The sequence below is a fragment of the Dermacentor andersoni genome, chromosome 9 (genome assembly GCF_023375885.2).
Source record: "Dermacentor andersoni chromosome 9, qqDerAnde1_hic_scaffold, whole genome shotgun sequence".
Classification (NCBI taxonomy): domain Eukaryota; kingdom Metazoa; phylum Arthropoda; class Arachnida; order Ixodida; family Ixodidae; genus Dermacentor; species Dermacentor andersoni.
In genome coordinates, this window is record NC_092822.1 from 85085212 (window position 1) to 85110290 (window position 25079).

At 50.2% G+C, this 25079-nt stretch overlaps 2 protein-coding genes across 11 annotated transcripts in view; one reads left to right on the forward strand and one right to left on the reverse strand.

Moving 5' to 3' along the window:
- Window positions 1–25079, reverse strand: part of LOC140213109 (uncharacterized) — a 292692-nt gene that overhangs the window by 219730 nt on the left and 47883 nt on the right. For 4 of the 5 annotated variants that reach the window (XM_072284240.1, XM_072284241.1, XM_072284243.1 and 1 more), the window contains exon 3: window positions 22400–22499. The exons of the other annotated variant lie outside the window; for it this stretch is intronic. In XM_072284240.1, coding sequence (XP_072140341.1) covers window positions 22400–22499 — 100 coding nt within the window. The remainder of the gene's footprint in view (window positions 1–22399; window positions 22500–25079) is intronic. 5 annotated transcript variants of the gene reach the window in all.
- Window positions 1–25079, forward strand: part of LOC126528334 (cell adhesion molecule Dscam1-like) — a 124250-nt gene that overhangs the window by 55736 nt on the left and 43435 nt on the right. The window contains exons 1-2 of one of the 6 annotated variants that reach the window (XM_055069269.2): window positions 11279–11373; window positions 11509–11793. The exons of 3 other annotated variants lie outside the window; for them this stretch is intronic. In XM_055069269.2, coding sequence (XP_054925244.1) covers window positions 11301–11373; window positions 11509–11793 — 358 coding nt within the window. In that variant the 5' untranslated portion in view covers window positions 11279–11300. Of the gene's footprint in view, window positions 1–11278; window positions 11374–11508; window positions 11794–16653; window positions 16913–25079 lie in introns of those variants that run through there. 2 more of the 6 variants (XM_055069268.2, XM_055069270.1) reach the window with 2 other exon arrangements.

The following is a 25079-nucleotide window of genomic DNA, read 5'->3' on the forward strand; positions in this document are numbered from 1 at the left end:
GAATTCCAATTGGAGTGTCATTGAATTGCGCTAGCTAATACGTCTTGCTTACAAAGCATTCGATGTTGGCTTTGTTCCACGCTCACTGCGTTTGTTAAAGTGTTAAAGCCTTCACTCGACACATAAAAGATGGGAAATAGTTCTTCAGGCTTTCTGGTAGAGGTGAACGAATTGATTCGGCGTCGCCCTCTCAGCTCGCGGGAATGTTGCATTTTGCGTTGCTTTCGGAAACCAGCTGACTGCTGACGCGTGCTTAAGGATAAAGCGCAACGTGTGCAACGACGTCTGTTTCAAATCAGTTTCGTAATTCAAGCTATTCAATATGAGAAACGATTCTCTGCGAACTCGCACGTCCTGAGTGGAACACCCGTCAGGTACGTGGCCCGATCACGCGGCAGGTGATTGCCACGTGGTCGGGCGCAGTCGTATTAGCAACAAATAAAATTGATCCGGCGAACTCATCCTCATTCATCCGAATGACATGGCAACATCTGACACTTTCAATATCGTCACTCACGCACCTCTTGACTAGACGCGTTGCATATATGTTCGTTTTAGCAGACAAGTAGCGTCGTACACGGTATCTTTGTTTCTGTCTAACTAGTCGAATTCATATAAGTAGAACTAAAGTCTGACACATTCTCTAGGAAACCAGTAGTTGCTTAGTCATTCCACAGAACTAGTCAGCGAGTGCAATTGTCTTCGCAGCCCGAATGGTCTAGCGAAACGCAAATTACAAGAATGAAATCGGCAGAACAAAGGGTCGGACTTAGTACGGTAAACATGCACGTGCGTTGAACGGATTGTTACTTCTGTCCTTAAACACAGAATTATGCATTCAGCTGGATCGCTATACATACACAGAGGGCCTCAGCATGGGGAGGTGGCAGAGGGAAACGGAGGACAGGGCAAACAACCACTGAAGGAAAAATCACTGGCGTATCGCTTAGGTCATAGAAAAAGATCAGCATAAATCAAAGAAAAACACAGCTGAAATAAATTGGGCACCGGAAGAAAATCGTGAGTGACACTGAAGTGACGGATTAGAGCACTGAGCTGTCCGAAGCTCGCTTATACCGAGGATAGAGCCTAAAATATCGTAACGTAGGATGCGATTCGCAGCGCCCCTATGAATATACGGTACCAGCTTCCAATGGTGTATAGCATGTCCCACGCAGGAAAGCTTCACTGCAGTTAATCCCTGAAACGTTAAAAAAAGTGTAATGTTTTATTTCCAAACGAACAAAAATGTATTTTCCCCAGGTTGACGATATTTTACCGTACAGAACTTACTGGTGCGACAACTTCGTAGTCGCCGCACTTCAAACATTTCGCGGGCGAGTGGCGCCCTCTCTATGCGGACGTCAGACTCGCAGTAGCGCTCAGCAGAGCATGACCTCCGAGATCGCTAGCACTTCTGTTTAAGCAGCGCTCTCGTTCGTCGCGGGTGATTTGAATCGGGGCAAAACGGCGCGGTCCTTTCAGTCGCTATTTTCTCTGTAACTATAGTAATCTCCAGGCATAACATCCAGAAGCTTAGTCCAATGATTTAGTCAAGAAGTTTGCTTATATTGCACGTTTGGCCTTAAGTTGGTTGCAAGAAAAGTAATGGCTACACTTGGAACATGCAGTACAAGTGGTCAGTTATTGTAACAGAACGGACACTGGGAAATGTGAAACGCGGCCAGTGGCAGGGAGCGATAGGGCGCGATGGACGCTGTTAGCGATTATACACCGTATACCTGAAGATTGGAGACACGGGGAATGTCACGGTTGCAGCTGACATTCTCGCGCAACAACGACTTCATTCATGCAATTGCCGTGTTGTTTGAAAAAAAAAAAGTGATATTACAGACCAGACTGGCGGCACAGTAGTCACACATTGTTTTCATATTAGCAGCCCGTCGTCCCGGTGTCTTTTCGCCTTCCGTTGTAACACACCAGCGGCTTGGGCTGCATTCCTCGCCTCTCGACGTTGTTGACGTGCTACTCACGGTGTGGCGCTAGCTGTCCACGCCTTAGCTCATTTCTCTACCCTGTCCAGCTCTATACTAGCTCTCTTGCATTTCGTAAAGCCGGAACGCAGTGCTCACTCGACTGCAGGAAGTGTCTCCCGCTTTTTTATTCCGTCTCCCATACCTGGCTCGCATACCTCGAATATTGCGACCATGCGTGGTGCCTCAACGTCAAGCTTCATCCAGCTCACTGCGCTTCTAATGACGTCGGCACTCGGGGTCAGCGCCGGTAAGTCGCCTTTCCCGTACAAATAGAAAACAAGCTCTTCTCAGTTAAGAGCTTGCACTGCACGGTAAGCTAAGACAGCTACTACTATACGTCATTTTGATGTCCACACTGTTACAGAGGCGCCCCAGATCCAACCGTTCGCCTTCCCGAAGGACCCTCGCGCCAACTCCAAGATCGTGATTTCCTGCAATGCCCACGTCGGGACGGAGCCGATTAGTTTTTCCTGGTTTAAGAACGGACAGCAAGTGCGTACGGGGACAAAGGTTCATACGAAGGTAGTCAGCGAAACCGTCAGCATCCTGACGCTACTGAACGTGTCGGCGGAGGACGTCGGCAACTACACTTGCCAAGCCGGCAACCGCTTTGGCAGGGACAGTGTAACCGCGGAGCTGGTGCTCACAGGTCAGTGATGAGCGAACGAAAAATGCGGTGACCTAGACGACGAACGTTGCGTTGACTAGGATACAACTGCGTTGGCCATGAGGATGGCAAACGACGCGGCACTTTCGACAGGGCGCGTAAAGAGAGATGTCGGGGTGATCTTGCTCACTTTTGCGGAAACGGTACCTTAATATGTCAACAGCAAACCCTACGGTACGTTGATGGCGTCATAGCTTCACGCCACCAAAAGCGCTGTTCTGTGACTTCTCATTAACGCACGTACAAACGTCTTTCAACCGTATACAATGTGACAGAAAATCAAACATGCATGCGCCGCACTTTTCTCTCGGTCGGTACTATAGAAGTGACACTTGTTGTGAATATTCGTGTATAGACCTGGATGTGTGCTATACCTATCTACAAAGATCCTTCAGGCGATATTGTAAATTGCCACTATTACAAACCATCTTTAATCACGAACTGCGATGCAGTACAAGCGGTCTTCCTCGCTCTTAGGTCTGACTAAAAATATAAAAAACTGACTTCTGCAGCCTCAACTGTTGCACCGAGAGTGCATTTCCGATCGAGAACACAGCAGGTGAGCAGCGAGGACAATGCAAAAGCAGGCTTTTACCGAATACAACGACAGTGGACAAAGCTGCAAAATATTCAATGAGTTCTTGAACCAAGAACGATGCTCTTTCTACTGAATTTCGTACTCGTGCACAGAACTGGCAGTGACCTGAGCTGGCGCTCAGCGCGCCAACTGGAACGGGCGCGCCATCGCAGCAAGCGAATACGAAGCGTCAACCGGACGACAGAGAAATGCACACAAGTTTGCGTTTCGTTCATAACTGACCCGCTAAGTGGCGCCAGTTGTCCGCGGCACGCCAATGTTCGAGCGCCACGGGGCTCAAGAGGAGGTGCATCGGAACGCCCATAGCAGTATACACCGCGGCAGATCCTGCAATTGACTGTTCGCGAGAATGGGGATGGCCGACCCTTGTTTGAATCGAGTTTTCATTTTTGCCTTGGCGATGTCGACCACTATCAGCGGCAGAGAATCAGGTGAGGCCACAGCAGTTCGTAGAGGGAGCGTGCTATCTGAAAATTCAAGCGCGCACAGTAACTGCGCTTCGCGTCATTGCAGCTGAACCACCCAAGATCCAGCCTTTCACCTTCCCTGCAAACCTTTTCGGGGCGAAGAAAGTCATCGTGTATTGTGCGGTGCTGGAAGGCAGCGAACCGCTCGCTTTCGTCTGGACGAAGGACGGCCGAGAGCTTGCAAACGGCGGGAGGTTGCACATCAAGCAGCTCTCTGAGACAGGGTCCTCGTTGACGATCGCGACAGTGGGAGCTGAGGACATCGGCAACTACACGTGCACCGTCAGCAACATCGTGGGATCGGACAGTGCGACTTCACAGCTGCTAGTCAAGGGTGAGTGGGATCGTCTCCGCACGCACGCGATCAGAATTGTTCGTGACATGCGAAAACTTATGCGCCTAACATGAAACCTCTAACGAGCCTCCTAAATAACCCGTCGTGCTATTCTGAAGCAATTTGCTGAGTTGTAGAAGATATGCTCCGAATTTGCAGCAGTATGCACACAGTTAGTCTTAACCAGCAGCTCGAGCTCTCGAAACTTCAACCTATAATTCTACGACTTCGTTCTCACACTTTCAAAGTGAGCGGCGGGGTGTCGATGGTTTGTGGAACAGCTACAGTGTGGCGCCACCTGCTCCACGAATCGCTCAACACTCTACGAAAGTGAAATCAACGAGGCGACCAAATTCGAAGCACTGCATCGTCAGTTAGTCTCTTGCACCAGCAGGCTCTCGAACACACCTCGAAACCGCCATGCTCGTAGTCATCTTCGCACTGACGTTGCTCGCTCAAAGAACAAGCTGCGACCAAGGTAGGAGCTACGTCTCATCTTCACTCGCAATATGCGAACCGGATATTTCGGATACAGATGCGGTGTCGACTTACTTCGTCCTTTCAGACGCTCCCAGACTGCAGCCTTTCTATTTTCCAAGAGAACACCCGCCGGGAGAAAACGTCGTAGTGACTTGCGTTGCCAGTAGAGGCTCCCAACCAATGAAATTCGCGTGGCTAAAGAATGGCGTTGACCTCCAGCTGGGGAGCGACAAGGCGATGCCGAAGATGTTCACCGAGTCCGTGTCGGCGCTCACCATCCCCAACGTGAGCGCAGAGGACGTGGCCAACTACACGTGTCGCGCGACCAACGCTGCTGGAAGCGACAGCTATACCGCGGAGCTGATCGTAACCGGTCAGTTGCACCTGCATTTGATTTGATTTATCGTTTTTTGCGCGCGTGATGGAAACTCCCCGTTGCTCAGTTGCCAAGTGTTCTATAGCTTCAAGAAGAAGGTGGTTGTTGACTGTGGTGGTGCCGTTGGTGATTAATTGATAGTGGTGAGCTGAACTATCGTCACATTCTTGATTAGAAGAAGCTTTACTAGAATACTTGATATTTGAGGGAGATATTTAATTCTACAGCGTTAAATGCACGGAGAGTTGGCGACAAGTAGTGCTTCACGCAAAGCAGCTACACGGGGGTTGCGAATGACATCAGCAGGTGAGGCCTTGTTTAACTAGCCACGTGCTGTAGCTGTCAAGATCCATTACCTAACGTTTAGATGGTGGCGTCACAAGGTGATCACAAAGCGGCGTGACCACTCCCTTTTCCGTTCTTGCGCCCCATCTTTTACTTGCCAGGCCTACACTGACGACAAGAGCGGCCTATCAAGTACACCACAAATGTAATTTATATAAACCTAGCTCAAAACTTTTTAGAGCCTATTTTATCCCTACGATGCGACGATATTTGACGTCGTTTTGACATGACGGAAACTCGAAGCGAATTAGTTATATATATATATTTTTTTTCGTGATATGCGTGTGCGTCCGGAACGAGCTCTTACGTGTGCAATGTGTACCGTTACTAGGGCGACGCCATCCCGTCTCCCGACACGTGACGGTATATTACAGCCCAAGTCATGACAGACCCGCAAAATAAGTACGCTGTCGCAGCGAGACCTATACGGCGCACGATCAGTAGCACATGCGATGATTCGCTCGTCCAACGAGCACCTTGCGTTTCCTATGCGAACCTGTTTACACAGACGAAATCACTTCGATCGGGTGAAACATTAGTCGCGGTATATGTACACAGATATGTAGAAAACATATATTTCACTATCTAGTAGTTCACTATCTTTACTACAGCTGAGATATAGCATGAAGGCCTACAAATTATTTATGTATGTCTGCCAAAAGAATTATATAATCTGTTTTTTTTTAACATAAAACTCAAAAGGAAGTGCAGTTATAGTACCTTTAAATGACCAGTTAGGCGTGTCCTTCTGTTGTTGATTATAATGTACGATGATATATACATGTCTGAGTCAAGCAATTTCTCTTTTAGCCTCGTTTCCCAACACATGGCTCCTTTTTGTAGTCATTGAATCGTCAAGAAATATTCCGCCACTTCACTCGTCTTCCATAACCTCCACCATGCGGCGTTGCTTGTCCGTGTGAGAGTGGAGAGCCTTCCTCTTGTCAGAACGCAACGTTCCCGCTCACACGCGCGGCCAGTGAACATCAAGCACTCTCTTGGCGTTGTGTACCCATGCGTCCACGTCCCTGGATCACCGCTCCACTAATCACCGTTACCGGCATGCACTTGTGTCACTGCGTGGTCGTGGCATTTCTAAGCAATGTCGTCACAACATCTGCACTTTCATCAATAGGTGAGCCGCTTTCTCGTTTTCAGATGCCTCATCTGACCCTCCCTGAGAAATTCAATCAAAAGGAACAGTTCTTTTTTTTTTTTTCACACACAATCCGGCTCTCAAAGTGAACTTGTCCGTTACAGAGGGCCCGAAGGTTCAGCCCTTCTCGTTCCCAAACGACGCACAGTTGGGCGTAGACGCCGCGGTGTCGTGCTTCGCGGTGCGAGGCCAGCAGCCGCTCAAGTTCTCGTGGCTGAAGAACGGCGTCCGGGCCGACAGCAATTCGAACGTCGAGGTGGAAGAAATCGCCGGCAAGATTTCGACTCTGACTCTGCGGAAAGTCTCGGCCGCTGACATCGGCAACTACACCTGCCGCGTGTCCAACGTCGCTGGAACCGACGAGTTCACAACTTCTCTCGTCGTCAATGGTGCGTGCCATCAATTCTGTATTACGGGGGGGGGGCATCGTCAGCTAAGTACAGATGCAAGTATGCGTTCCGTGCTCATTAAATGGCGTCCACACCTCGCTCTCCGGGGGCTTTAATTCCCCACTCATGGACTCTCTCAGAGAAACAGAAACCATTCCCGAAAGCTACGGTTTGCAGCATACCGCGGGCGCCTGAAACGACCAATGTCATGGCGGCCGCTTTTCTGACGCCACCTATTGGTTCTTGCCTGACTTGCGACGATGGCTTCGATCAATCAGGAAGCAAACTATATCGGCATCGTACATTGGAACCGGGTTCACCTCCTTGCCTAGCCTGTCCTTGCTCTCTCTCTCTCGGAAAGTATGATTATCACTGCGCTTTGATTGGCGAAACTAGCGGGAGTGGATGTGATGAAATGAGCCTCACGCTTCCTCAGGAGCGTCATTTCCACGTCACACAATTCTCAAGTGCATGCGCAAGCTGTCCGTCGCTATAGCGAAGGGTCGCGCTCGATGTTACTTGAATTACGTCACGCAAAAGTGAACACATTCCTGAAATCAAAAGATCAAGGATACGGCCCCTGTTAGATGCAGCCAGCAATTGTAATTTGCCACCGGTTAATTACGAAGAAGAAAAAAAGTTATGCCGACGCATGGACACAGCGATCTTTCTCAATTCGCGGTCGCGTTTACTATATCTGCTTCTCGCGTCTCACAAGAATCAGACCTACTTTTCGCATTTAGCGCCCACAGCACAGTGACCTTGCAGTTTTCCTCAACATGTGGCGCTAGTTGTCCAGTCCTCGGGTCTCGCATTACCAGTACACACTTGGGGGCGCGCGCTTTCCACCAGATCGACGAATCCAACGTGCACTACGCCAGCGGCCAGTCTCAGCCGCTGACAATTAAGAGATCGAAGTACAATGCAACGCGTTACAGTAACGCCATCGTTCGCCACAAGCATGGTACCGGCGCTAGCTTTCCTGGTACTAGCGGCTTCACTCGAAGGTATTCGGGGCTCAGGTGAGCAGCCTTCGCACAAAACTCACGAATGTCCCCGCCACAGTCGATTATTTGCCCACCCTTTTCCCAGTCGAACCGCCGAAAATCCAGCCCTTCAGTTTTCCGACGACGAAGGTCATGCCGAAGAAAGTCGTCGTGCACTGTATCGTAGTCGAGGGCAGCGAACCTCTCGACTTTTCCTGGGCCAAAGACGGCGCGCGGCTCGAAGCCAATCCAAGGGTGGAAGTCAAGCAGCTCCAACCATCTCCAAGGCGGGAGCCGAGGACATCGGAAACTACACCTGCGTGGTGACGAACGCGGCCGGCTCGGACGCTGCGACCTCGCAGCTTCTCGTAACCGGTACGGTGTCATGCTCATCGTTCAATCGCAGATAACTTTTTTTTTTTTTTGCACGATAGAACAACGTCACTCCATTATTTCAATCCACCTCCGCTACCTACCCTTTGTGCCTGCCTACAGTATCTACCTGCTGAAACCAGCGCTTTGCAACGACCACAATATCGTCCGCTGGACAAAGGCTCGTTGTAAAACTAGTTTGCCAGATTAAAATAAAAAAATTCCCTAAGCTCTAAATAATAACAGGTAATATCTAGCGCGCATAAGACGACCTCTGTATATTAGATGATCTTAAATGCTTAACGATAGATTGAACTGAGTTAAGAGTCACCAAGAAATGCAGTGTGTAAAGTTTATTCAACATCTATAATGTTTCAAGGTACAACTACATCGATGTAGTTAACGTTAAAAAGGGTTTTGCCATGCTGGCACCGCACCGGACGAAATCTATACCATTTACTTCTAAGTGTAATTGGATCTCTTTATGATATTGTGATAAAGGCCTATTTGGCTGCCAAGTTACGTACACTAGATTATTTGTGTAGCGGAAAAAAAACTTGCTATTAAAATATACCCAGTGGTAGCTAGCACAGTGCTACACGGCTTGAAATCTGTCGCATTGTTGGATTACTTGGAAAGGCAGGCGTTAATTATTGCATCACATATTGCAGTTCGAGACAATTTGCCAAGTTTCGCCCATTAACTTAGTGATTATTAACTTTAGCGCACATGTTCCAAATGGGGAGTTGAAGCCGAGTACAAGTGAAGTCATGTCTCGACTGCAGGAAAAATCTCCAAGCGCTCGTGTGGGACACAAACGGTGACAATAAAATGAACAGCAGAATGAGAAGGGATTGAGCACAGGGAATGCTCACGCATGTCAAGAGAGTGAAAGAAAAAAAGGGAAGGAAATAAAGGAAGTTTACTGAATGCAAGTACCGGCTGACTACCCTGTGCAGGGAAAATGGGGTAAAGTGAATAAAAGGTCATAGAAGAAACAAATGTATAAAAAATGAGAAAAATTCACATAGTAACGCGATGCTACGCGCTACACAGCAGGTTACCACTAGTATTGAAGGACCCTGTTACTACTTTTAGCAGGCTGTAGGACGTGAGCAGTGGATAAGCTGGAGCGATGGGCGAAGTTTGCAATATTATACGTTATGTACTTGGACACCTGGAGACCCGACGTAAAACGAGGTTAACGAAATTTGCGAGTTCAACGCACTCGCGCGACACCGACAGCGTCGACGCCACTATTTTTCTGCCATAGCCACGTCGTTTCAATATTCAAAAACGCGGAGTTGAAGTGTCTCTTCGCCTCTGCACCAGCGGCTTGCGCGGGCTTGCTCGGGCTTGCTCGCCTGTCCATGTCGTTGCCGTACTACTCACGGTGTGGCGCTAGCTGTCCATGCCTCCATCACCTTTCACTACCCTCTCGAAAACACTATTAGCTCTCTCCTCGCATTCCGTAAAGCCAGAGCTCGGCGTTACTCGATTGCGGAAAGTGTCTCTCGTTTTCGACTCCATCTAGCACACCCGACCCGCACACTTCGAATCTTGAAATCATGCGCAGTGTTCCAGCGTCAAACGTCATCCGGCTGACTGCGCTTCTAATCACGTCGGCACTCGGGGTCCGCGGCGGTAAGCCCTCTTTATCTCGTACACATCGAAAACAAGCTCGTCTGATTCCAGGATTTGCATTGTACGGTAAGACAGGCACTACTATATTGATGTCCACACTGTTACAGAGGCGCCCCAGATCCAACCGTTCGCCTTCCCGAAGGAACCTCGCGCCAACTCCAAGATCGTGATTTCCTGCAACGCTCACGTCGGAGCGGAACCGATTAGTCTCGTCTGGTTTAAGAACGGACAACGACTGATTTCGGGGACCAAGGTTCAGACCAAGGCATTCAGCGAAACGGTCAGCATCCTGACGCTCTTAGACGTGTCGTCGGAGGACGTAGGAAACTACACTTGCCGAGCTACCAACCGCTTCGGCACAGACAGCCTGACGGCAGAGCTCTTACTTACAGGTCAGTGAAGGCCGACGATGTCACAGCACAGCTGTCTCACTCCTTAGCTGCGCACCCACAAGGAAGCGGTACGCACATGTGACAGGGCAGCATGACTTAAGCCCAAATCAGTCGGTCTGATCCCCTACAAAGGCTCAGTTATCCATTTTGTCCTTTTGCCCTCAGATGTCCTGGTTCCAACAGCAGGGTCGGAAGTAGTCGATAGAAACTACAAGAGCGCGACTGGACTTGGGGAGTGTTGTGAATACAAAGGGCGTGGTCACTTTGTTAATCCATATTTCAATTTTGCGTTTACGTTTCTTGAGGCTACAACCGTGCAAACATTTCGTTCTGATTCGCTTAGAATCAGAACGGCCTGGTTTGGCCTGGTTCGCGTTTGTGATGGTTGTGTGATGTCGCTATGGCAACTGATATCACTTTTGTGAAGGAAAACTGAGCACTAACATGCTTAGCCCCAGTTGTCTCTACATATAGTCTACGTAAAAGTTGAGAACACGCGGAAACGGCGAGTGGTTTGTGCCGGTGTACCTGATACTTATATTGCATACTGATGTTGCACTGATACTAATGTTCAGCTAATGTACATATAGCCGTGATTCCAGCGTTTGTGTTCGTACACGTACCTATATTATACTGCTACATTCTTCAAACACTACGGAATGCTAGTTGTTACAACGTGAAACATGACTTAAGGCACAGAGCTAATAATGCCTCATCAAACGCGGCGACCGCTTCATCAATACGGCCGTAAATGCAAAGATTTCCTTAAGATAATCGCGGCTGCCGTACAAAATCACTTCGGATGTCCACGGTAGAAATGTGACACCAACGAAGAACGCAATGTGGTGCGACGCAAACCGTACCTTCAAATTTCTGGCGCGTTTAGCAGTTTCCAATTCAATCGCTATGTGGCGCTAGGAGCCCGCGAAGGGAGAATTTTTTTTTCTCTCGACCCCTACTACCCTCGGCGCTACCGCACTCATTCCGCAATTGGCGCTTGTAGTGCATGCAGGACGCAGCCAACGTTATTCGAGCTCTTCCTGCACCTTTCGTCCCAGTGCTTTTCAGCTCCGAGAACTTGACATATCAGCTACAAGATGGCGCAGACCGGTTGTGTGCTCCTCTATCTGGCAGTAATGAGCGTTACTGCGGCCACGAGCTTTGCAGTAGGTAAGTTAGTGCAACGATTCCGTACCTCTACGTCATAGAGTATCAAACAGACAAACTCTATAGTCTCAGATTTGCATGTCGGTTACCGAACAGCAGTCCCTGAGCAGATAACTTCCTCCAATTTCGACATTGCAGAAATTCCCAAGATACAGCCGTTCTTCTTCCCAAAGAACCACCCCATCGGAAAAGACGTTACGGTATCCTGCTTCGCGTCGGAAGGGCAACCGCCGCTGTCATTTTCGTGGCTCAAAGACGAAGTGAAAATTCCGAGCGGCCCAAAGTTCGCCGTCAGGCACCCGCTAGACAAGATGTCAACGCTGACAATACACGAAGTCGCGGCAGCGGACATCGGCAACTACACCTGCGAAGCTAAGAACGACGGCGGAAGCGACAGAACCACCGCAAGCCTTGTCGTAACGGGTAGGTCGATTTAATGCCCAGACTCAGCCGCGACAACTGTCACACGTTCCGAACTTGCGCTGATGTCAATGCTTTCAATGACCGAAGGCACTTACACGCGCTGATGTATGACAGATGAACTAATGTTGAGCTATCTCACCCGAAGTATCATGGAAGCAATGTTTTAGTGCTGGCAGAACGTTCGGGTGCCCCATGAAATGGCACAAGAATTTTCCGCCTCATGTTGCTTAATGTTCTTGTCGTCATGGTAACGGGTTATGCCGCACTCGCCCGTTGCATGTTCGCTATGATGAGCACAGCTGGGAAATGGCGGGGGCGGTATTAGGCCAAAAAAAAAAGAAAAAAGAAAGAAGAAGCAGAAAACGTAGAAGGTGCGTAGCTAGTCTCGGCGCCCTGTCGTAGCAGACTGAGTACCGATCGGCCAGATGAGGTCGAATGCCTAATGGGGCCCTTTCTGTCACGTTTTTCTCCTTTGTCCTGGAGGCATGAGCCTTTTTGCATTGTCGTTGCAGGGTAATGCAAAATGTCGTGCTTCGCATTCATTCCAGACAGAAAGCCGAAAGTTTAGCATTTCAGTTTTGTTGCGAACAGCTTCTGCCCCAAGAAAAGTCGTCGCATACTGCGCAGTTCTTCGTGACAGCGAACCGCTAATGTTCGCCTGGACGAAGGACGGTCGACAGTTTGCCAACGGTGGAAGGCCACCTATCGGGCAGGTTTCTCCGACGGTGTCTTGGCTAACCACTACGGGAGTTGGGGGCGAAGACATGGGCAACTCGACATGTGCGCCACGTGTTATGTGGTCGGGTCCGACTGCGCTACCTTGTGGCTGGTGGTGAAGGCTAAGCTCGTCTCCGTGGTTGGGCTTTTCTTGTTTAGTTGCTCTATCCAATCGAGCTATCGGTGACTGCGTGGAGAAATCCCGCCACATTTCACGCAGGCTCGCTAATCTCATGGTTTGTTTGGTCGGTAGTGCCGTACGCTACATCTTGCCCTATAGTGATTACTAGCTTCTCATAAGATAGCTATATTATGACACTTTATATAAGGTTTAGATGCTGAAACACAGACTAAATAGGGAGGCTTCATCGTGCGCCAGCATCCGTACAAGCTGCACTGTTCTTTGTCAAGTTTCAAGAATAGTGACGTTACAGACTGTTGGCGCCGCTCGGCAAGCAAGGCCGAGTGACTCAATGAAGAATCCTGTTAGAGACTTGCAAGAAACTGGTATCATGCAAAGGCACATGAAAGAATGTTCTATCATTACGAACCGTAAGGCGAGTCTAGCCGTGATTGCGATGGCAAGCAGTCGGTCATTTCTGCATTCAAACCATGTTCTCATTCAGGCCTCCGACGTAGTTGCCCGGACGATCCATACGTGGCGCCACTGGTTCGAGAAGGGACCTGCAACAGGAATAACACGCAGAGCACGCCTTGCGGATGCACCTTCCGCCGCTCATTCGGGCAGTGCACATCTTAGAGCACTCTTGTCGGTGGAGCGTTGGAGGGGAGTTGCACCGTCATTGCACCGTCATATCGGGCATGATGCTCGCGCTTGTCTTCGGACTCCTGACGCTAGCGCGTGGTATAAGCTGCAGCAAAGGTAGGGGCACCATATTTCCACATTTAATCCGCGCGACGTCATCTATCTCATCTCGGCGCCAACCGTGCGGGCTTGACGTCGTCACATTGCAGACGCGCCCAGGCTGCAGCCTTTCGTATTTCCCAGAGAGAGCGTGCTGGGAGAGACTCTGCTGGTCACCTGCGTCGCCAACAGGGGCACTCAGCCGATGCAGTTTTCGTGGCTGAAGAATGGCGTCGCTCTCGGCCAGGGAAGCAAGGCAACGCCGAAGATGTTCGCTGAGTCTTTATCGGCGCTAAGCATCCCCAACGTGGGCGCAGAAGACGTGGCCAACTACACATGCCGGGCAACCAACTCTGCGGGAAGCGACAGCTACACGGCGGAGCTTGTCGTCACTGGTTAGTGTCCCGCAGACTCGCAATAACGGATATTTCGTTGTAACTCGTATCGTTGATGAAGCGCCGGCGCGCGGGTTACGACCGACATAGTGGAGACGGGGAAATTACGAGGCCGGCAGCAGGTATAGAGTGCACTGAAAGCGGAAGGCGACGCAGGCTTTGCAGTTGTGTCGTTAACAGGTGGGGCTGCGGGTAACGGGTTTCCGTCCTTTGAAGATGGTTATGAGTTGGTATTGATTCTACCAATTATCTGTGCAACAGGCGCAATAACAGGAACCCGGCAGTCAGAAGAATATCACCTTCATCTGCCCGCCGAAATTGGTTCCTGTCATCGTAAGGAAGACCGCACAAAAAAATTATCGTCATAAAGTAGAGTATTAGTATATCACCGGTGTTCAAATCTAACAGTCCTTGCTATTCGATTATAAAATTCTATGTTCAGTATTCTGCAATAATCAGACAACTCATCGTGAGTTATGCTACCACCTTGGCATGCAGTGCACAAAAACAGAAGGGAAGTTTCGGTTTCAGTACGGGCCTAAGTTGCATGTGACTTCCGATTGGATATGGCACGAATATGCATTCTGTCTTGCTATATGCAGTGAAGGGAATAACAGTGCGAGATATTTGTTGTACTAACGTCATTTACAACAATTCTACATACACCTTTAAGAAACACGTTGAGTTATAACAGGCACTTAAATTAGGAAGTCTATAAACAACATGCCTCATTGAGTTTCACAATACGACGCGCCCGAGCCAAGAGGAAGAGGCGCGTTTCACGTGAAATCGCCGAAATAGCATGCTTGCTGGAACTGGAAGTGCGAACACACAAATAAGGGAAACAGTTCCCGACCTACTTGAAAAAGCGCACATTTGAAGTCGGCCATATCACTACTGCATTCAACAGCTATACGTGGAAATTAATTCACGCGCCACTGAAAGCTTATCACCCTTGACATTATATCTTAAAGTGAAATTTTGAAGTGAGACCGTTCGCACACAGAACGCGAAATTCGCGAGAACCTCGCAATGACCTTAACATTGTCGGTGTGCTGGAACCGACCTGCCTCGAGTGAGAGGTCTATTCGATTCGACATTCCATTCCAGACACTTTTTCTTTTTTTCGAGGATTTGTAGTCGATTGAATTTGAAAAATTTCATATTAACACGCAACTAAACAGCTGACTGATTCCTTCCCCGCTGTTAGTATATCAGGATAGGTTAGGTTAGGTAGGATGGCGCTACGGCCTCAGTGTCAAAGTGATCTCTCATGCCTTCGGCATCCTCCACCCGGTGGCGCTGCCTGTCCATAGGAGCAAAGTGACTTTCCATTTGCGTTCTCTCACTTTCAACCACACGAGCAGTTCGCCGAGCTGCGTGCGCGTGGAGACTGAATATCCATCAGTTGACGGGTTCACATCCGACGTTCGCCAGTTCACCGAGAGCGAAGTTCAATATGCGCATCGTCGTCCGCTTCATAGCCTTGGCTGCGGGCGCCTTTCTTGGAACGATGTCCGCGATCGCAGCCTTAGGTAAGCGGTTACACACTTTCAAGCCTTAGGTCGTAACATCGAGGAATACCATTAGAACCATTACCGAGCGAACAAGTTCTAAGTTTAAGTCCTTTTGGTTTTCTCGCCACTAACCTGTTAAATCGTCCGTTCCAGACGCTCCCAAAATTCAGCCCTTTTCGTTTCCAAGTGACGAACAGTTGGGCAAAGAAGTCGCTGTGTCGTGCTTCGCGATGCGGGGACACCAACCCCTCCGGTTCTCGTGGCTGAAGAACGGCGTTCGAGCCGACAGCAGCGCCGACACAGACGTCGAGGAAATCGGCGGCAAGATATCCACGCTGACGATCCGGAAGCTTTCCGCGGCAGACTTCGGCAATTATACTTGCCGCGTTTCCAACGCTGCCGGGACGGATGAATTCACGACTACTCTAGTCGTAAACGGTACGTGCAGACGTAGCTAAAGAAGGGAAGCGTGTCATATGGCAGGCACAGTGTTTATTTGCGTTTTCGATGGACACTGAATCTGAAGCTGGTTGACGGGTGTCTAATTGTTTAATGACGCGACAAAGGGATGAAAGTCTCGGTACAGAGTCGCTCTAGTTATTTATGTCCCGCGTTTTCTCTTCATGGCTATTATCCCATGAATCCATTCGAACGAGTGAGCACCAATAATTTCTTCTTCAACTTTTAAGAAGTTTTTCTGCCTAATATTTCAAGTTACCTAGGGGTTATGCCGTTTCGCTGCTGAGCAGGATGTCGCCGGTTCGATCTCCGGCTGCGGGGAGGGGAGAGGTCGCATTCCGTTAGGGGCTTGTGGAACGCAGGAACGCTCGTGTACCGCGCTTTAGGTGCATTATAATGACCCACTCCCCCTCACCCTCTTCTAATGTAAGGGACGTAATACGCTGTGAATTACACGTTATTGTCGCCACCTCTTTCTAGCACTGCGAGTCCTCTCACGGTGGCCTGCTTCTCACGTTTGTTCAAATCGGGGTTACCGCGCTCGTCTCACGGTTATAGCTTTCAGTATCTCCCAACACGTGGCGCTAGTTGTCCGTTCATCGAGTGAGTTTTTATACCCTTGCACCCGCTACACACCAAACTGTCTACCGGACTGCGCACAGACAACGCGCCGTAAAGCTTTGGACTTCGCAACAGCAAGTGACCGCACGCCGTCTGGCTCAGAACAGCAATCGCTCCCTCTACACAAGATGGCTCTAGTATTTGCGCTGCTGGCACTCGGCGTTTCACTCGAAAGGGCTCAATGCTCAGGTAAGAAAGGGTATTTCGCGGTAAGGCTGCCCGGGCCGTGGCTAAAACGCAATTCCACGTTTCAGTCGAACCGCCCAAGATTCAGCCGTTCAGCTTCCCCACCAGTAAAGCCATGCCGAAGAAAGTTGCCGTGCACTGCGTCGTGATCGAGGGAAGCGAGCCTTTCCAGTTTTCGTGGTCGAGAGACGGCGCGAAGCTCCCGAGCGGCGACTCGAGGGTTCACGTGAAGCAGGTGTCGGAAGCCGTGTCTTCGCTCACCATCTCCAGAGCGGGCGCCGAGGACATCGGCAACTACACCTGCGTCGCGACGAACGCGGCAGGCTCCGACAGCGTGACTTCGCAGCTACTCGTTACCGGTACAGTACCAATGCCAAACCAAACCAGAACTCGTAGCTAAACGAAAAATAGTGTTATCCCGTGACTTCGCATCACTCTTTTAGAATGAAGTTTGTGTGCGTGTTATAACCATTCCTCGCAGAGAGACTTTCCTCTAGTAACGTCGCGGGCCGGCGCTCGAGGTTATAACCACGGGTTAGAATGAATCTGCTTTACTTACCGAGAACTTGACACAATCGTGCTCGTTCGTTGACCTTTACGGAAATATGCATGTACCGAACGGGTGCTGCGCGCGTGTGCAAAACCAGCGCCACTGACGTCGCGAAACTGTGCTTCGACAGCCCACCCGCGCGAGCTTCACCGGATATCTCATAAGTGGCGCCACCAGTCCCATTGAGACAGCATCTGAAGCGCGACAGGCAACGAAAGAAAAAACGCTCGTACGACTGCGGATTCAGTCAGTACTGGAACGTCTACCCTTCCACACACTCCAGCCTCTCGATACGCAATGCCGACGTTCAACGCTCTTCTCGCCATCTTCGCCACATCTGTCGTCTACGCCAACACAGGTAGGAGGCGGTGTAGTCACTGTGCGAGAGCCTACAGCAGATTCTACAGGCTCCCGCTAGGAAACCTAAATGCGGCGTTTCCTTTGCTGGCAGATATTCCAAAGCTGGTGCCGTTCAGTTTTCCCAAGGAGCAGCAGCAGATCGGAGGCGCCGTGGCCGTCACCTGCATCGCCAGCCGGGGTGCGCAGCCCCTGCTGTTCACGTGGCTCAAGGACGGTCTCCCCATTAGTCCGCGTGGAAAGGCTGCTCCCAAGATGCTGTCGGAGTCCATATCGGCGCTGACCATAGCCAGGGTGGACGCTGACGACGTCGCCAACTACACGTGCCGGGCCTCGAACGCCGCCGGAAGCGATAGCTACACCGCCGAACTGGTTGTTGCTGGTCAGTGTCTCCCGCTGTGCTAACCATTATTTGTACACTGATTTCGACTCGCCCTATAGCGTACTTCTTCTCGCGTTTCTAGCGCCAACAAGAAAGCTGAGTGAACCGTATACGATCAGCTCGACGACCCCAGGCAGGTCGCGATGTACTCGCCAGTAGATTTGGGGATAAAATGCGGTAATTTGAGACGCCGATTGGCGGGACCATCTATTTATGCGCTATCGCTTCATGGGTCAATGGAGTTTAGCGACTGCCTGTACAGCGACGACTTCCTTGTTTTGAAAATGCTCGAACCGTGGATTTAGTCCCGGTTGTTTCTCAACACGTTCACGGTGTGGCGCCACCTGCCCGAAGGAAGAGTGCAAATGCATTTTCTCATTTGTTTCCCTACAAAAGCGTCGATCCCCACATTTCTGCTCCGCAGTTCAGGCGTTCTCCGCTCGCAGCGAACTTGCTTCGTTCGAAGCAGGAACGGAACTCGCCGGAAAACACTTCAAAGAGAAGCATTCCGCCATGCACACCTTCGGCATCTTGCTTGCTGCTCTCATTTGCTGTAACGTCATCGCTGAAACGTCTGCCAAGCTAATCGGTGAGCTCGCGCCTTTATCTTTTAGTGCGCGGAAGAATTCCTTAACCGTTCGACTCCTGGCTATCTGTGTCACTTGGTTTCAATTCGAGGTAATGCGGCAACAATTTCGTTTCCGTGCAATCGCAGAGCCTCCCAAGTTGCAGCCGCTAGCATTGCCGAGAAATCCGGCACCCAACAAGAAACTCGTACTGTCCTGCGTAGCCGTGGAAGGAGACCCGCCGCTGGAGTTCACGTGGACGAAGGACGGCGTCCGCGAGCGCCAAGGGGGGAGGAGGTACTCGACGGCCGTCCTCGCTTCGCACATTTCGTCGCTGACGATTCTGGAACTGACGGCGCAAGACGTCGGCAACTACACGTGCCACGTTTCCAACTCGGCCGGAGCGGACAGTTCCACGGCCTCCCTCGTGGTGCAGGGTCAGTGAGCTGTTCTTCGTTGGGCATTAATACTACGGGGAAACGCTGCACCGGAAGGTTTCCGCACTGATTCCATCCAGTTTGGTTTCCATAACGCGCGTGCGAATATAACCGCCACCAGCATCTCATCATTTAGCCTCCACCGAATCGAGACAGCCGTTGCCGAGAATCAAATCAGGTATTCTTAATGCTCAGCAGCAAAGCGCCACAGACGCTAAGCCATCCGCGCTTGATTCTCCGGAGATCCTCGGCTGGAACCAGTGATATTACGAATGCCAAAGCGGTGTTTTCTATGCGCTGATTCCGACGCTACACAGACGGGTGTCGCGTGTAATATAAAGTTTTGCCATCAGCGTATCTGGCGTCAGAGGGTTAACTTCGTGCGTCATGCTTAAGAAGAGAACGAAATGACGCCAATACGCTGCTGCCGCATCAATTCAAAGATGTAGATAGAACTGCTGCAGTTTAGGATACTAATATTGGAAATGAACCGCGACCGCCGCTATCTTTGGTAAGGACAGCGCGTGGGAAATGTTATCCACAGTTTCCATAAAATATCCTTAACAAACCAAATTTACAGATAATTTACAGACAGTAAATGAGCCTGTGTGCATGTAAAAAAAAAAAATACTTTCATGTACTAAGTAAACATTGCGACACAGGCGTGGACGGTCGTGAAACCAACGCGGGAACTGATTTTAACAGTGGTAGAACGAGGAATTTCGCTGCAAGCCAAACGTTTCCGACGCGGGTACTACTTGTCTTCGCCCGAAGAAGACGATTCCCCGGGTGGAAACGTATGGCTGCAGCGACATTCCTCGTTCTTATGTCCTTTGCTTTGCTGTGTCATACAACAAGAGGACCGACACGCACACAAAACGCAACACGATTTCGCGTGCACACATCCCCCGGCACTTCCGCCCGTCGACTTCCCCGATGAAACGGGCAAGCGCTATGGCAACTATGAGAGCGGCCAGCCGCTGGTGGAACTAATACGCGGTTTACAACGGTATAGTTACCTGCGGACACTACCTTGGCACTGAACCCATCCACGTATGCCGAGCATGTGAGGACGACCGGCGATTACACCTGCGGGACATTTTGAATCGACAGCTTCAGCTGCTCACATTACGGATTAGAAGGCGTTCATTCCGGCGGCTTTTGCTTATATTGTGCGTCCATGTTTTCATAAACGAAATGTATATTTTAGCTGCCTACTATGCGCGAATAATAGTTTGTGTAATGATCGTGACGAACTGCCTCAGCCGGAATGAACTCGTCGGAGGGGTGCGATAGCTCACGATTCAGATTGGGTCATACGACAAATGAAGATGCATCTTATTTCCTTATTTTTTTTTTTCTCTTTCTTTCTCACATACAGACTTCGGCGTGATGTTTAAGAACGTCATAACTCCCCCTCGAAATAATAATAAAAAATATGCGGTTCCCACGTACTCTGGGAATCGATGTTAGCGAAACTTTCTATGCCCTTTGCCTTGATTGACGATAATTCACGGTGATGTTGACGCCGAATGTGTAATTTCTTCAGCGTTTAGTCCAACACGAGAGTGGTGAGCTGATGTTAAACGTTACTTTGCGTGCACCACTGCTTTTGCATGTGTAGTACGCAGATCACACATGGAGACGTATTTGCTTGAAGCGTTGTTGTGCGCCATTGTTCGTAATATCCGAGATGGTTGAGCACTCTCATTGCCTCACATGACACATCGCAGCGTGGCAGAAGTGTGAAAATTTAATTGAATTATGCGGCTGTACGTCGGGATCAAGCCCGCAACTTCGAGCAATGCCATAGCCGTGAAGCTGCCGCGGCGGGCACATAAGTGTTGATTTGACGTACGCCCGCTTCCGTATTGTCGCCTTGACCCTACAGTGTTTTAATCCAGCTTTGTGTCTGCACGCCCTGCGTCAGCTGTCCGCTTAACAAACTTGCACGGTCTTTACTTTTATAGAAATGGCAGAAGCGTACCGTACCGTACTTTCAGTTTGCCCGCAACGGCTGTTTCCTTGCCTTCTGACGTCGCCTTTTCCCTCTCCCACCCTCTCCTCCTGTATGGGAACTGCGAGAGTGGCAAGGCTGCTGTTCTCTCGTTTCGCGACTGCGTCGATTCTACCCACTCCCTCTGCATCTCCTCTACTCTCTACAGTTCTATCTAGGTCCCCTCTGGACATGCACGTTAGTAGAAAGGCAGGCGCTGCAGTTTCTGCAATGCTTTCGAGGGGTGTCACTGATACTTACAGCTGTCAAGACGCTCATGTGGCGACACCCAGGGAGCTCCAGAGGACGTCGCGCACATACCACGCGATGGAAAGGTCGAAACGAGTTTTTCGCGTCTACTTTGCTGCCTGCCACGAAACGACTTCGTTTACGAGAAAACTGCGTGTGAAGGGTCCGCACACCTCGCGCAATTCAAATCACCCGCCCCCAAGCGGGGACGTTGCATTGATGCCTTTTAGTGCCTCTTGAAGGGGTGTACGGTAGCGCGATGAAAAGACGGGACAAAAGAAGACACACAGGGACACACACAGCGCTACATAGATGCATTACCAACAAGCCCAGATTGCAACCCTCGTGAACAATTAGCGCCGTCGATGGGTAAAACGGCGCCATAAAGAGGGCGCTACGGTTTTCTGCGCAAACTACAAATACGCGGCCATGGACAAACCGAGCCAAACCAGCGTTGGATTCGCCGCTGCAGCTGCTCTTGGTAAAGTGGCGTGGACCGTTCGGGAAACCCGCGACATCACATGGAAGTGGCACTCTTCTGCGACTTGAAGCTTGTGTGAGTTTCGCGAGCCAGCAAAGCCAGCTCAGCACTACGCGATAACGAAACTATGGAAACGCGAAAGCGCGGCCGGCGCAGAGTGGATAAAACGAAACTTCTCGACCGCGCGCGTAGTTGTCAAGGGTAACGTCAACGAGTTTTCTAAAAATTGATTACGTCTGGACAAGCAGCATTTTCTTTCGTCTTAATAATTCAATACAATTATCTTTTTATTACGAGTGGTTGACCACTAGCGACAGAAATATAATGAGGAGTGCCTTCGTCATCGGGCTAGTACTTGAATGTCCCGGGGGAGTCTCTAATCGTGTCCTGCATTTACCTCACTATTTCGATTACTAAACCTGTGTGCGCGATAATATTGACTTCTTAGACGTTCTCCAGCGATAATCTGTCACTTTAGCTTGACTTAACATTTGCTTTTAGTAACTCAAAAAATGTGAGAGTTTGAATCAGTACTGGCTCACCAACTTTCGCACTGAGCGCTAGTGAGCTTTGTTGAGCAGCGTGGGAGCTGGTGCACGGCCGTGTTCACGTGTATCGCCACGACGTGGCGCTAGTTGTCCGTTCGCCAAGAAGCTAATCGGCGAGGGAACTGCGCTGCTTTACACACTTGGCAACATTGTCGCATAGGTCACCGAGCAGTGAAGCCGCGTCTCCTCAGGGCAGACGCAAGAAAAACTACAAGACCGCTCGACAACAATTCGTGCAAACTCCGCTTTGCACCAGCGTTGTCTATCTAGCAACGTATACCTGAAGGCGCTGCTTGGTGAAACCAGCCGGAATGCCGTCGTTCGTGTTTGTGGCAGTTCTCGCCGCTGCTGTCGCCCATGTCTGCCAAGGGATCCGTAAGCTGCATGAACGTCACTGTTGTTAGATTACATTTACCAACAGCACGCACAACTAATCTCGCAATTCTGCACGTCGCAATATGTTTAGCTTCACGCACTCGTGTCCGCCGCGTAACTCGACACAAGTGGAAGATGCACGCATGTCTTAACAGCAGCTGGTGTCACGTGTCCCCATAAGGCTAGAGCTCCAAGCCTCTGCAATATTTCGAAAGCGGCATTTCGGCCTGCATGCACAGTCGCTATTTGATAACGCTTTCCAGATGCCCCCAGGATATCCAAGCTTTCAACTTCCCACGGGAACAGCAGCTCGTAGGCAAGAAGGTCATTGTGTCCTGCGTGGCCGTGGAGGGCGACGAACCCATGTCATTCGCGTGGTTTAAGAACGGCCAGCCACTCGCGTCTGCCGGACGCGGCACCAAAGTTGCCAAGCTCGCCGAGAACATGGCCTCGCTGACGATCCCCGAAGTGACCGCCGCCGACATTGGGAACTACACCTGCGTCGCGTCGAACGAGGCTGGAGAGGACAGCTTCACCGCGTCACTGCTGGTCAATGGTGAGACGACAACCGACGTATACGAAAGCCTCGAACGTTGCTGCAGGAGGAGTGTCCACCTCACACGAACGCGGCGCGACAGCACGAAAGCGCTTAGTCGTAAATCACCAAAACGCGAGCGTATAAGCACGTTATCGCTACAAAACATTGTTGTTGTCGTTGTCCTTTTTCGAACTTCAGCACCAGAAAAAAAAAAAAAACGTACGGCGTCCCTTGGATTCATTTCGCTAGATTCTGTTCCCCTTCTCACCGTCCATCGCTCGTGACTGCCCGCGATCCTGTGATAACGTGGACGGAAGAGCCCTTTTAGGCTGGAGCACTAACGCAGTTAGAAAAGACAATGACTTGGTTATCCGGGTCATATACTCCGGGGGAAAAAATAGTGCGTCCTATGAAAGCGCATGCGATCTCGCACAAAAGCGAATTAATGACACGAGCAACCAAGAATGGTAATCTTCGTTGAGTAAGAAGCCCGTTCAATAATGGAATCATCGCTCCAAAGGAGTAATGTAATTGCCGCCACTAATAGTGTAACGTCTGCTGACAAGATGCACTTATTCCCCTTCATATTAGACTTCAACCGCACTGGCTCTTGTAAGGCGGCGTGAGTGAATGGCGTTTGCTCAGGAATCAGCGGAGCCACCTGTGCAGTTGAACGAACATGAAGGCGGCCGTTTGGAGGAGGCTCGCGGCCAAATCTGCCTAGGCATATTCGTACCTGTGTCCTGAACACTCTTTCTTTTTCCTTGGAAGAGGTGCGGATGACTGCCTCGGATTTTCCGAGCAGATTGATAAGACTGACACGGTTTGCACACCACGGTGCAACGTCCTCATCGGCGCTCCACGCTTAAGCATTCATACAAAGTTTATTTTCTATAACCACATTTACATCGCAAACAGTAAACAAAATTGTAATAACGAGCGCATCGCGATAAATTGCCATTAAAATCTACGGAATCCTGTCACCGGTATTTATTCTTTATTCTTTTATTTATTTTTCTTAGAATATCCATTCATAAAGTTTTCATAAGTTTTCATCGCGTTCCATGAGGGGTTGTCCCAGTCTTGCAGTTCATCATTCGACCAATCGCTGCACCGCCTCACTGACGCCTCCTCCGCGTACACAATGCTCGGTATTTGATTTCCTGGAGAGGTTGGAAAGTTTCCTCCTGGACGCCCGGCAGCTCTCTCTCTATCAGGTCGGTGTCCGGAACCTTCGACGCCCACCGGCAAGAGATGCTTAAGCGTGCCGAAAGGATTTTGACGGCTATAAGATTAACTTGCGTTTATTCTACATATTTGCAGGCATTTAGGCTAGGAATAGAAAGAAAATGCGAACAGAAACATGATTGCTCTCAAGACGACACCAAAAGCAGCGCTGCTCGCGACAAGTCTCGGGAATCCTCTTACACACCTGCACTGCTTCCTTTAATAAAGCACTTTTTCCCCGCCGGAGAGAAAAGGGGCGTTTCTTCTTCGGGTCCTCTGCCCTTCCCTCTCTCACGTGACGTCGTCCCTGCTGCCGTGGCGGCAACCAGTTTGCCTCGTGTTTCTCGAACAATGAAATCGCTGAGAACGTTCGGGCCCACTCGTCAAACGGCGCGCGCACTTCGGGGGGACGCGAGCCCGACAAAAACCACGCACCCACTTTTGCTCGAAGATCAGTGGCGCGCAGCGCGACGTAGCTGAGCCCACAATATTTTCCACCGTGCAGCACAAAAAGCTTCAGAACGCGGCTGCTGGGTGACTTCACGCACGAATCCGCGGCGACAGGCGCCTGGCTGCCCGTATCCAACATAGATAGGCCGCCGTGAAACGCACTACTACTCCCTTCGAAGTCGTGCGCGAAGTGCTGCTGCCGCCGCGGTCACGTTCGCTGAACACCTCGTGAGATTTCGCCATGTGCGCGGAGAAGCTGGCTGTGGCAATCTGTTTGACCGTCATTCTTCACAACGCCGCACACGCAGGTGAGTGACCACTCTCATCGACATTTAAGTGTTATTAAATTAATGCTTGAAAGGGAAGTGAA